This window comes from Vipera ursinii (assembly GCF_947247035.1).
Source record: "Vipera ursinii genome assembly, chromosome: 11".
Taxonomy (NCBI): Eukaryota; Metazoa; Chordata; class Lepidosauria; order Squamata; family Viperidae; genus Vipera; species Vipera ursinii.
This window is the reverse complement of record NC_139524.1, coordinates 17,098,511-17,112,150: the sequence shown is the minus strand read 5'-3', so window position 1 is coordinate 17,112,150 and position 13,640 is coordinate 17,098,511. Positions and strand designations below refer to the sequence as shown.

Genomic DNA, 13,640 nt, shown 5'->3' with positions numbered 1-13,640 from the left:
GTAAGGGTGTGCAGGAAGGAAGGGGTAGAAGATACTTTCAAACATGCAAGATGGATATCAGCCTTACTAGACAGGAAGCACAACCAAATGAGTTATTTCTACTTTACTGTAAAGCTACATGAGCAGAAGGGGGCACAGCAGTTAAAGATGCTCAGCTGGTGAGCTGGAAAGCTAACAGCCCAGGTTCGAGACCCAAGCACCGGGCAACGGGGTGAGCTCTCGTCCCTTGCTCCAGCTCCTGCTCCCCTAGCGGTTTGTAAGCCTGCAAATGCAAGTAGATCAATAGGTACCACTTCGGTAGGGGAGTAACAGTATTCAGTGCGTCTTTGCCGTATAGCTTTGCTGGCCACTTGACCACAGAAAATGTCTTTAGACAACGCTGGCTCCCTCAGCCAAGAAATGGAGTTGAGCACCGCCCCCTAGAGGCAGAACAGGGAAACCTTTACCTTTACCTTACACATGAACAGAATCTTGAATGTTTGAACATTGCTTCAAATGTTTCTCCCAGTGCTTAGCACTGCTGCTGAATGCGCAAAGAACGCAGCATGAAGCTTAGCTCCGTGTTGTGCATCAAAAGATCCATTGTGTTCTTTGACGTCAGAGCATTGTACCGTACTGGAGGCCCCACCCAGCCTTGCAGCAGAAGTTCACCCAAGCATCGTTCTCATGTAAAAAAAATGTTCAAAGCAGCAGCAGCAGCATGAACAAAACGGTGGTTCACGATTCCCACATATTCTTTTTAAGGTAATTTTACAACACATGCAGATATTTTTTTTACAACAGTGTTTGCTTGCTTGCTGGTTCCCAAGTGGCTGAATTAATTAATTAATTAATTAATTTGTAGGCTGGCCAGCTGCAAACCACTCTAGATGTCTTTCCAAAATTAAAAAAAGCACTTCTGTGAAAAACAAAAAAATATCCCAACAGGAGAAAAGAATAAACTACGACATGCCACAAACATCCGTAAAAACTCAACCATACAAGGGAACAAATGCATCTTTCCATCCTTGCATATCCTTTAGCAGAGAAAATAAATAAACACATAGCAGATTGGCTTTTGATCAATTAAAAGAAAAAGGCGCAAAGCTTTTCCTCCAGGCTTCGGTTGAAATTACCCAAAAGGAAACACAAAATAGGTCAGAGGGAATTACGAGTGCCCAGCTGCTAATGTGTAATGCTTTTTGGATATTAGACTGGGTGAGATGTACATGCAATTCAGCAACGCAACCAGAACTTGTATTTTATTGTGACAGTTGGAATGGAAAGAGCTCAAAGAGAAGGGCTTATATTTCCTCTGCGTTCCTTTAATAGATGTCCACAGGCTTTTTCCGAGGAGTTTTTGCTGTGTGCCTGATCACCTTTTCATCTTCAATATTACTTCTTTGGCCAGGCTACAAGCAACACACATTTGAAGCCATGATAGAAATGAATGTTATTCCACTCTGATTGACTGGCCTATCCTAGGTCTTCAATCATTTGCTGGTGTCCAGGGCAGACTTTTAACCTTTTGGTCACCACAATGTAAAAAAGATGTTGAGACTCTGGAAAGAGTGCAGAGAAGAGCAACAAAGATGATCAGGGGACTGGAGGCTAAAACATATGAAGAACGGTGGCTGGAATTGGGTATGTCTAGTTTAATGAAGAGAAGGTTAAGGGGAGACATGATAGCAGTGTTCCAATATCTCAGGGGCTGCCCCAAAGAAGAGGGAGTCAAGCAATTCTCCAAAGCATCAGTAGGCAGGACAAGAAGCAACGGATGGAAATTGATCAAGGAGAGAAGCAACCTAGAACTAAGGAGAAATTTCCTAACAGTTAGAACAATTAATCAGTGGAACTACTTGCCTCCGGAAGTTGTGGGTGCTCTAAGAAGAGATTAGACAACTATTCGTCTGAAATCAAACAGTTTCCTGCCCGAACAGGGGGCTGAACTAGAAGACCTCCAGGATCCCTTCCCACTTTGTTATTCTGTTAATCCCAACACATCTTGGCAGGATTTCAGCAAGTATGGTTAGTCCTTGACTCACAAATACATTTAATAGTTGGCTATATTTAATAGCCAAGAAAATTGCAGAGACTTGTCCAGGCATTCTCCAAGAATCGGTCATAATTGAACGAGGAAAAAAAATGGTTATCTATGCTAGTTATTACTTTATAGCATTAAGATTATTCACTGTAAAATGTATTTCATAGGCTTCTTTTGCGGTTTTCATTCCTGCCCTCTGTCATTTGACTTGAATAATTTTATCTTTACCGCCATTTATTCTATTGAGATGACTTTTTTATTTGTATTTCTATTTTAGAGTAATGATGGAGTTATTAATTCTCTGCTGGTCTGTGGCCAAAATAAAATGGATTGATGGGTCGTCTACCGAAAAAGACACAGTCTGTTTTCTGAGGGAGATCCATATCGTCTCAATCAAAAGCTTCATTGCAGCATTGGGTAAAGCTAGAATTAGGTGGCCCAAAACAGGCCAATTTTGCAACACTCACCCTGATTTAGTCTCTTTAGGCTCAGCCATTGGACAGCTGAAATCCAGGGTGGTTGCATGTAGGTGCTCTATTCTTTTCTTTCACAGACCAACCAGTGTCCATCACGGGGGGGGAGGCCTTTAGCCTGACCCCCTATTTTTGAGATTCCACACAATTACAATAATGGCATAAATGCTCGGTCTTCTTTTGTGTGGGGACACAATAGCCAGAATTACAAGCTGGTCTCACAGCTGCAAACTTTCTTTGGCTGCCAATTTTTGAACCCGATTTCTCGTGCACACCCAAAGACCTCCAGCAGCTGGAGCTTATATCTTCTACATTGGTCCAGAATTATATTTCACGGTCTCCATAGCATCAACCCTGCCTATTCACAGGAGTCAAAGTGGTGGGGTGATTAAGGTGCTGGACTACAGCTTGAGAGACCCAAAGTTAACAGAATAGCAGAGTTGGAAGGGATCTTGGAGATCCTCCTGTCCAAGCTCCTACTCAAGCAGGAAACCCTGTACCATATCAGACAAATGGTTGCCTGATCTCTTCTTAAAAGCCTCCAGTTTTGGAGCACCCACAACTTCTGGAGGCAGGTTGTTCCACTGATTAATTGTCCTCACTGTCAGGAAGTTTCTCCTTAGTTCTAGGTTGCTTCTCTCCTTGATGGGTTTCCATCCGTTGCTTCTTGTCCTGTTTTCAGACGCTTTGGAGAATAGCTTGACTGCCTCTTCTTTGGGGCAGCCCCTGAGATATTGGAAGGCTGCTGTCATGTCTCTCCTAGTCTTTCTCTTCATTAAACTAGACATACCCAATTCCAGCCACCGTTCTTCATATGTTTTAGCCTCCAGTCCCCTGATCATCTTTGTTGCTCTTCTCTGCACTATTTTTAGAGTCTCGACATCTTTTCTACATTGTAAAAAACCCAGGGATGTCTCTGGGATCTCTGCAGAGTCACGCAGGTGCTCTGCTGAGCCACGATCCCTGTCCAAAGGCAACACCCTAGGAAGCGCGTCCCCATTACCAGGAAAAATGTTTGGAAGGAGAAAAGCTTCCAAACTATCAATGTTGGCTCAACTTTAAATTTGTTACCCCAGACATCCTGGCTCCTGGCACCTACCCAAGGTAGCAATTTTTAGACGCAAATAGACATTCTCTATCCCTCAAGTATGGAAATGCAAGCTGGAACGAACTCAACATTCACATATACACATCCCACTTAAACCTTCACCATGTCATGTCAAGCCCTTGACAAACTACTTTTCTGAACTCTGGAAGTAAAACCCACCAAGAATTTTGAAATCTAGTGACTCACTCACTGAGTGGGAAGACAGGCATAGCTGATCAGAATGTTTGGCAATTAAATAAGATAAGAAGGAAGTGTTATGTCGCAGCATCCCTTTGGCCTTTTCTAAGTCTGTTTGGAAAGAGCAGGAAATGCCTACATTCAAGGCTATGACTCTACCACGATATTCCCAGTTAGTCTCCACCCTGAAGTCCCGTGTTGTCAGGTGAGAAGAGTCAGGACCACACATTAAGTTCCAGTTAAAATGAATTATTGCTCACGCCTATACTCAAGAATCTAGTCCAGACATGTCAAACTCACGACATCACATGACGTTGCGTGACGTATCGGAACTTTTTCTCATTGCCGGCAATGGGATGGGCGCGGTTTCTCCGTGACGCTCTGGCCCGCGGGCCGGCAGTTTGACACCCCTGATCTAGTCAAAGCTCGGCACTAAATTGGAGCTAGACAAGAGTTAATGAGATTCAAGAGGGTTGGACCAGGATCGCTTCTGGGAACATAATGATTCCAGGCTGATCCCTCTCTTGACTCCACCTCCAGGCTCTGCCTCTTCTTCTCCTAGAGGCGTGGAATTGCAGCTAAGGGTTCTGAAACCACTCTGGCATTATCAAGAGTGCTGTGCATCGATAATTACGCTGCATTTCCAAAACCGGTTCCGCATCACTCCTTCTCATCAGCGAGAGCTAAAAGTGTGTGGAACACGTGTAATTGTTCTGTGGATGATTTTTTTTTCATATTACCAACCACCTGACTGCAAGTTTTAACAGCCCCAGGCAGATGAACGTGTTCCGTTTCCCTAAGGAAATCATTCTTTCAGTTCCAAGTTCAACCTGCTCATTTTCATACCCCTAATGAGTTTCATCTTGCCTTTGAGCAGAAATGAATATTCAACGCCACCTTTGGATGCAATGAATTTCCCACAGATGCTTGGCAAGGAGTTGGGTTGGGGGTGGGTGGGCGCTGAATGCAAATGCCAGGTCTTTGGGGGTCACTGGTGAGGAAGCTGAAGAACTGTAGAGGGGGTGTCAAATATTTGAGAATCTGTGGTGGCTCAGTGGGTTGGGATGCTGAGCTTGTCGATCAGAAGGTCGGCAGTTTGGCGAGTCGAATCCCGAGTACTGCGTAACAGAGTTGAGCGCCTGTTACTCATCCCAGCTTCTGCCAACCTAGCAGTTCAAAAGCACGTAAAAATGCAAGTAGAAAAACAGGGACCGCTACGGTGGGAAGGTAACAGCGCTCCGTAAGCTTTTGGCATCTAGTCATGCCGGCCACATGACCACGGAGACGTCCTCGGACAAGCGCTGGCTCTTCGGCTTTGAAACAGAGATGAGCACCGGCCCCTAGCGTCGGAAACGACTAGCATGCATGTGTGGGTGGGGATTTGTTTCACACAGGCTGGTGGAATTTCCTGAGGCAAAAGTTGAAGGTTAGCCTTGGACCAGATTTGTCAATTCCTTTCTCTGTCCAACCTGTTTTGCAGGGTTGATCTGAGGATAAAGTAGGAGGAAGGGAGACCGAATATTGTCTTGAGGTCTTGGAGGAAAAAAACCAGAATCAGAATAGAACTGGAAGGGACCTTGGAGGCCTTCTAGTCCAGCCCTGTGCTCAAGAAGGGAACCCTATACCATTTCAGACAAGTGGCTGTCCAGTCTCCTCTTAGAAACCTCCAGTGATGGAGCACCTGCAACTTCTGAAGGCAAGCCGTTCCACTGATTGATTGTCCTCACTGCTAGGAGGTTTCTCCTTAATTCCAGGTTGCTTTTCTCCTTGATTAGCTTCCATCCATTGCTTTAGTTAGAAATAAATTGATTAGGATTAGTTAGGAATCAGAATTAGAAAAAGTAGGGTATAACCTTCTCCTTTTCTTTTCATTCTCCTCCTCCTCCTCCTCCTCTCCCATCATCATCTTCACCATCATCCAGATTCTAGAAGAAAGCAAAGCTGCTAACTTCATTCATAACAAACTAATCACACACACACACACACACACACACACACACACACACACACACACACATTATCTCTCCCTCTCTCTTTTGCACGTTCACCTCCGGAAGCTATCTTGTTAAAAACAACAGGTAGTCACTCTTAGTAATTTTTCAGGGTTCAGCTGCTTTGCCAGCATCTCTCAAAGTGGGATCTTGGAAGTGGGAAATCCTCAGAAACCCTGATCTGATCATGCTTAGCTTTTCAAGATGAGCAAAGCCATCCAGATGTGAATCCCTAGCCAGATCCCATTTTTACATCCTTCTGCCTCCTTGGGGAAGCCCCTCTATTTCATTTTCCTTCCCAAAGCAGCATCCTGTCCTCAGCTCCATGGTCATGCCACCGTTCCTCTCCTAAGAGTCCCTTCTCCCAGTGCTTGTAGCACCGTGCAGTGAACGCATGAATATTTATTAACCCAACCAAATGTGTAAGGACATAAGTAGGCATTCATTATTCAACATGACAAGGGCAGCTAAATGTGTTTGTATTCAGAGACCCGAGTGGAAAGCCGGGCAACTGTGGAAGTCTGCAGACAACTCAGAAGGTTTTGTGATCAAAGGCTGATTTTGAAAAGCTGCAGAGGTTGGACGCTCGAGTTTTCTTATAAGAAAAAGCAGAGAAGGCAGTGCTAACGGAGAAGAGCATCCTACTAGATCAAGGCAAAGCTGAAGCAGAACAGAAAAACAAGGCTCTTTGCTCTGCAAGTATTACTCGGTAGTAGTAGGGTGCCTCAGAACATGGAGGGTTCACGAGACCATACGTCAGGGAGGTGGTTCCATCATCCCCTGGAAGACTAGAGTTAGCCTCTTTATGTTTGACTAATCAGAGACAGAAAGACTGGATTGTGTTCACCCGACACAACATGCAAAGCTTGCTAGTGTTCATTGAGCTTGCTTGTGGATGTGTAACTTAGGGTGTTGAGTGAATTCAGCTCACTTGGATAGCATATGGTTCAGTATGTCATGAAAATGCAGATCCTGGATTCATCCTGTATCTGTGTTTAAGAATGTGGGGTGAATGAAGCCACATGGCTAGAACAGAGAGAGAGAGAGAGAGGAGGGGAGCACGCACTGAATAGACACACAAACGAATATGCAAACAAGAAAAATGTTTACATGTGATGAGTTGTCTTGCAGCTATATTGTCTTGACGTCATATTAGGGGACATCACACTCTACGTTGCTCCCCTGAAGAATGTTGTGATGGAAACTCCAGCTAGATTGAAGGGAGGCGTTGAGAGGGGGTTAAGCAAAGAGTCCTTGCACTGGAGAAAGCAGAACAGGCCTGAATTCCCCCCCCCCCCACAATCCTTGAAGCCTTATCTGACCGTTCCGAAGGGAAGGCAGTCGGTCTGGTGAGATTCTTGTAACAGAGGTGAGTGGCAGTAAAGCTTCTGCTTAAGACTACCAATGAGTGGCCCTGATTGCTTGCACTTGACAAATGTGATATAGGCTGGACAGGAGGAAAGTTTTGGCATCCTAGAAGTTACGAGTCAGGATGGACCTTAGAAATCGTCTCATGCAGTTCTGTATCCAATGCAGGAATTTGTACCTACAGCATCCTCAATAGGTGGACATCCATCCTTTATTTGGATACCAACAATGAAAGGAAATCCACCACCTGGGAAGGCAATCAATTCTATTGCTGAACCACTAGGAAATTCTTCCTGGTGTCCAGCCAAAAGCTGTTTAGTTTTAATGTAAGCCTATCGTTTCTGATCCTATCTTCTGGAACAGCTCTGAATTATTCTGCCCCATCTTCTCCATGACAAGTCTTCAAATACTGGAAGATAGCCATTAGGCCTCCTGGCATTTTTTTTCTTCTTCTCCAGACTAAAGTTAGCTGATACTTCCAACATTTTCTCTTAAACTTTCCATTTTCAAGTTCCTCATCTTCTCGGTTATTCTCCTCTGGGCACGCTCTTCATCGTCAATGTCCTTCCTACAATGTTGCATCCAGAACTGGGTGCAATACTTCTACTCTGATCTGTCCAGTGCACAAGAAAGAGTCTGATTAGCTCTATGGAAGAACGTGGCCTGTTCCAGAAGCATGACCACCTCGACGATGCAAAGCAAATCATCGGCAAGGGGGGAAAAATGGTGGTATTAACTGCCTGCGTACCACCGCACAGAACTTACGGGATCAACCCATTTATAACTTTGCTCAGTAAAATCACACAACAGTCAGACCACCCAAAAAGTTCCAGAAAGCCCAGCTAAGAAAACCCAAGATTAATAGTAACCAGGTTGGACATATTGTTAAGCTGCCAGGTTTCAGCTGACCTGCGTAAATAAACTCAAAGAGTTGGACGTGGTGTCCTTCTGATGTCCATAGCCTTTTGTAAAGGTAGTCTTAGTGGGCAAGCCTTGCCTTCAAAACAGGCCTCTTACCTTTGCAGATATTTTAAGTTTCCTTGTAGGATTTAGGCCAAGACCTTCCTTGGTTATTCAGACCTTATTTTGTGCCTTTGCGTTGATCTATACTTTAACAGACTGAAATTTGGTTAATTTTTATCTGCCATCTGCTGTTTCAGTAGTGCAGAAACAACCAAGATCACTGCGGCACTAAAAAAAAAAAACGAGAGAGAGAGATTTATTCTAGCAGAAGATTTTGTGTCTGCTCCATCCCATGCTGGAAAGATCATCCTGGGTTGAGATGGAAGTGCGAATGAATCCCTTCTGAAATTGCTTCTCTGCTCGTTTGCATCCTGGTTTATGTAGAGATTCTTTCTAACTTGTGCTGGCAGTCCTGGGGCTTGGTGGAATGAATTCTCCCTGTGATTGCTTTTAAGATTCATTAGAAACAATCTGTCATTTTTGACCTTTTTTAATAGGCAGAACGGCATATCTCTGTGTGTCTATTGGTAACCTGCATTCCTGTGAGAACCCTTTTTAAACAGCCTTTTTTAAAGATACTTTTTCCCCCTTTAAATAAATTCCTCTAATATATGCAGTATTAAAATGCGAGGGCCTCCAGAGAGACAGTTGAATGCCACGTTAGGAAAGAATGACTCTTTTTATGAACGTCTTCCTCTAATCGCTTATTTTTGTGTAGATTTTTATATGGATGGACACAAGGGGAGTCAGTTCAGTCCACGGTTAGCTTTTGACAGATCTCACAGATCCAGCCACAAATTATATTTTTGTTCTTTTACCTTCCTGCTCTCTGGGTGTCGGGTAAGGGGACTCAGTGGGTTAGGACGCTGAGCTTGTCGATCAGAAGGTCGGCAGTTTGGAGGGTCGAATCCCGAGTGCCGCGTAACAGAGCGAGCGCCTGTTACTCGTCCCAGCTTCTGCCAACCTAGCAGTTCGAAAGCACGTAAAAATGCAAGTAGAAAAATAGGGACCGCTACGGTGGGAAGGTAACAGCGTTCTGTGCGCCTTTGGCGTCTAGTCATGCCGGCCACGTGACCACGGAGACGTCCTCGGACAAGCGCTGGCTCTTTGGCTTTGAAACGGAGATGAGCACCGGCCCCTAGAGTCGGAAACGACTAGCATGCATGTGCAGGGGAACCTTTACCTTTACCTTTTTATTCTGCAGAGAATAATTATGTTTCAGTACCATGGACAGCTCAACTTGGGGGAAATTAGAGAAGGTCTATGGGACAGATTTAACAGAATAACAGTTGGAAGGGACCTTGGAGGTCTTCTAGTCCAACCCCCTGCTGAAGCAGGAGACCCTAGACTATTTCAGACAAATGGCTGTCCAGTCTCTTCTTAAAAACCTCCAGTGTTGGAACACCCACAACTTCTGGAGGCAGGTTGTTCCACTGGTTAATTGTTCTCACTGTTTCTCCTCAGTTCTAGGTTGCTTCTCTCCTTGATTAGTTTCCATCCATTGTTTCTTGTCTTGCCTTCAGATGCTTTGGAGAATAGGTTGACCCCCTCTTCTTTGTGGCAGCCCCCCAAATATTACCATGCTATCCCTCGTCCTTCTTTACATTAGACTAGCGATGCCCAGTTCCTGCAACCGTTCTTCGTATGTTTTAGCCTTCAGTCCCCTAATTATCTTTGCTGCTCTTCTCTGCACTTTTTCCAGACTCTCAACACCTTTACTTAAATACTTGAACCTGAGATTTACCTTAATAGAAGAACATGAATAAGAAGAAGACAATTCCCTTCCATTGGTAAAATGTGAACCTTTCCCTGCCAATAATGGTGATGATTAGGTCACCCACCCACCCATTATGAAAATCTTTCACCGCCGTCTTACAGAAGAGCTGCATTCTGTCTCTTCATCTGAGGCCTTTAGCTTGCCTTGACCAGTGTTGTTGTTGTTGTTAGTTGCGAAGTCGTGTCCGACCCATCGCGACCCTATGGACAATGTTCCTCCAGGCCTTCCTGTCCTCTACCATTGACCAGTGTAGCTATCATTTAAATTCTCTCTGATGCTTCAATTAATGGCATAACTATATTCTCCACGGTAGAGCAGAAAGCGATACGCTGCGACTTTTTCTTTTCATCTCTCTCTCTCTCTTTTCATTTTGTAGCAACCCACAGCTCCTTTTTTAAAAACAAAAACAAAATACAAACAGAAAGAAGAAGAAAGGGAATCGGTTATTGGAAGCTTGGCATTCTATGGTGATGAGTATTAATGTCGAGATTGATTTCCCCCCCACCTTCATTTAAAAAATAGATTCTCTTGATGAAGAGACATTGCCTCTTAAAGCATCTTGTACCAATAAGCCGGTGCCTAAAATATATCCCTTTTTTTCCCCTCCTTTCAATGAAAACCTTTGCCATGTCCATTCCTTCGTGTCAGTGTGGCGCCACCCTTCTCTTTCCCTTTGTTAAGAAGAGAGCAAAGCCGCGATGTTGAGGTTGGAGGCATATTTTTTGCTCTCCTCTTGAAAGCGTACAAGATTTTCCCCAAAAGAAATTCTTCACGGTCAAAATGAATTTGGTCTGGGTAGGCTCAAAGCGATTGTTGAAAGCTTAATTCCTGCTCTAAAAAGCCATCGGCTCTGCATGACCTTACGTCTCCCGTCTTCTCCGTACACTGGAGAGCAGAAGAAGGCTGGTTAGAAAGCCACAAGGCTGGCGTGGCTTCCTCACAAGGGGGGCTCTCGTCCTGTCCCAGGATTAGAGGAGGTGGGGAAAAGGGAAAGTGATGGAATAACCACCGTGAATCGAGGCTGGGAAGGTCATGCTTTTTGCGATGGGCTCTACAGGTCATCCGATGCGCTAGGACTACGGTGCTCTGCTGTCTGGTTAAAAAACTGGGTGTTGCAATCCAAAAATAATTTTAGGGAAACTCTTTTTTAAAAAATTTATTTCATTTTTATCACTTTACAAGAAACTCAAGGGGGTGAACATACCTAATATTCCTTCCTCTTCCTATTTTCCACACAACAGCGGCCCTGTGAGGTGGGCTGGGCTGGATAAGAGGGACAGGCTTAAAGTTACTCAGCTGGCATTCATGTCTAAAGTAGGACTAGATCTATCTTCTGGTGATTGGCCCAAAGTCACCCCGCCGGCTTTCATGCCTAAGGTGGGACTAGAACTCTCCATCTCCTGGTGATTGGCCCAAACTCACCCAGCCAGCTTTCCTGCCTAAAGCAGGACTAGAACTCTCCACCTCCTGGTGATAGGCCTAAGGCCACCCAGCCAATGTTTATGCCTAAGGCAGGACTAAAACTCTCTGTCTCCTGGTTTCTAGGGCAGCACCTTAACCCTACACCAAATTAATAGTTTAAACGGAGGAAATAAGTAGTAGGATGCTCTTTCTTGAGCCCTTATTAGTGCTTACCTTTCCGACTTCATCTGATTTTTAAGCCTGAAGATGGGTGTTGTTGTTTTTTTTAATGAAATGAGCTTTCTCCAACCTGATGCCCCTTCCCTTTGAACAAATTGAACCACAGGTCCCGTGAGGCTTGGCCAAAGGGGCTATTAGCCTGTTGGCTGGCAACAAGAAGAATTTTGGTCCAAAGCTTCTGGCGCTTGTTTGGGATCACATGGCCCCCTACATTGAAATGCATGAAATTAAATTGATTTGAAGTCTCGGCCTTGCCGAAGGTTGCCGAGGACCCTCTCCATGGAGTAGGGAGGCCGTGTCGAAACAGACTGAAAGCGGGCGAAAAGGTTGCTTGCGGAGATGCCCAACGCTATTTATTCTGTGGGTCTTAACCAGCTCCTCTTTCTCTCTGCCCATTAGGTGGTCAGCCAGATTGACAAGTTGACCTCAGACTTTGAGTTTGAGCTGGAGCCCGACGACTGGACCACCACCACGGTGAGCAGCACCTCCAGCAGTGAGAAAGGGGGAGGCCTGTTTGACCTTGGGCACCTGGATTTCATGACCTCGGACATCCTCTCTGACAGCTGGGAATTTTGCTCCTTCCTTGAGGCCTCCACCCCTTCCGATTCGGGCGATGGGTCGGAGCAGCAGCAGCAGCAGCAGCAACCACAACCACAGCAGCCGCCAGGGCACCAGCCTGACTACCAGCTCATGAATGGTGGTGTGTTGATCTCCAATGGACCTCGGATCGAAACCCCAGACTCTTCCAGCGAGGAAGCGTTCAGCTCCGCACCGAGTCACAAAACTCAACCTCAGAGGACGCCGGGCACCAGGGAGAGGGTGCGTTTTAGTGACAAAGTCCTCTACCACGCTTTGTGCTGTGATGACGATGAGGAGGCGGACAGCGGGCCCCTTCGGGACGATCCTCCGGAGGAGCCCCATGAGACAACTCAGAAGGGGGTGTTAGTGGCCAAGACGGCAATGCGACGGTCCCCTCACCTTGACAGCGGCCAAGTCCGGAAGTTGACACGGAACAGCGGCACCCAAACCGTGTCGGACAAAAGTACTCAGACGATTCTCCCTTACGTTTCGAACAAGCAGAAAATCAGCCACAAAAACTGAGGACCAGCCGGGGAAGGGTGGGCTGGGCTGACGAGGAAGCTGCGGTGAGAGAGATCTATAAACAGATAGATAAGTTTCTCTCTATATTTAAGTCAATAAATAATCACGATATGATGAAAAAAAAATGGAAACGGCATATCATCTAACTACCTAACCACCAGGTCAAGACTCAGGGAATTTAAATTGTTTTGTTTGTCAAATGTCGTGTTTCTCCCGGTCCATGCATTGCCTATTTATACATAAAAGGAAACACACTCTGCCCCGCTTCAAGTCACAAAGATGAGGAAGAGTAAGATCCACAAGCTCCTCTAAGTTTTTCAAAATAGCATGTTTTTGACAAACTAGCTTTTTCCTCCCCTTCTGCTCCCTGGTTAATGGTTGCCTGATCCTGACTAACGTAGAGGAATTGAGTAATGGGGTGTGTGTGAGAGAGAGGGATGGATAGGGGTAGATTATGGATGGAGATGGATGGATGGATGGATGGATGGAGATGGATGGATGGATGGATGGATGGAGAGAGAGATGGATAGAGGTAGATTATGGGTGGAGATGGATGGATGGAGAGAGAGAGATGGATAGAGGTAGATTATGGATGGAGATGGATGGATGGATGGAGATGGATAGATGGATGGATGGAAGGAGAGGGAGATGGATAGAGGTAATTATGGAGGGAGATGGATGGATGGGTTGAGACAGATAGATGGAGAGACAGAGAGAGATGGATAGAGGTAAGAGTATGGATGGAGATGGATGGATGGATGGAGAGACAGAGATGGATAGAAGTAGAGGATGGATAGAGGATGGATGGATGAAAGATAGATATGGATAGAGATAGATTATAGATGGAGATGAATGGATGGGTGGAGACGCAGAGAGAGAGAAATGGATAAAGGTAGATTATGGAAGGAAATGGATGGATGGATGCGGACAAACATATAGATGGAGAGAGAAAAAGACTATCTCTAGGTCAGCTTCCATCTCTGATGATGGACCAGAATCTGTATGCCCTCACCTGTAG

At 45.3% G+C, this 13,640-nt stretch overlaps 1 protein-coding gene across 1 annotated transcript in view; it reads left to right on the top strand.

Moving 5' to 3' along the window:
• INSYN1 (inhibitory synaptic factor 1) overlaps nt 1-12,622 on the top strand; it is a gene marked incomplete at both ends in the record, with an annotated part of 46,938 nt that extends 34,316 nt beyond the window's left edge. Inside the window, one exon of the mRNA XM_083371691.1 lies at nt 11,921-12,622. Coding sequence (XP_083227817.1) covers nt 11,921-12,622 — 702 coding nt within the window. The remainder of the gene's footprint in view (nt 1-11,920) is intronic.
• Nucleotides 12,623-13,640: the final 1,018 nt, after the last annotated feature.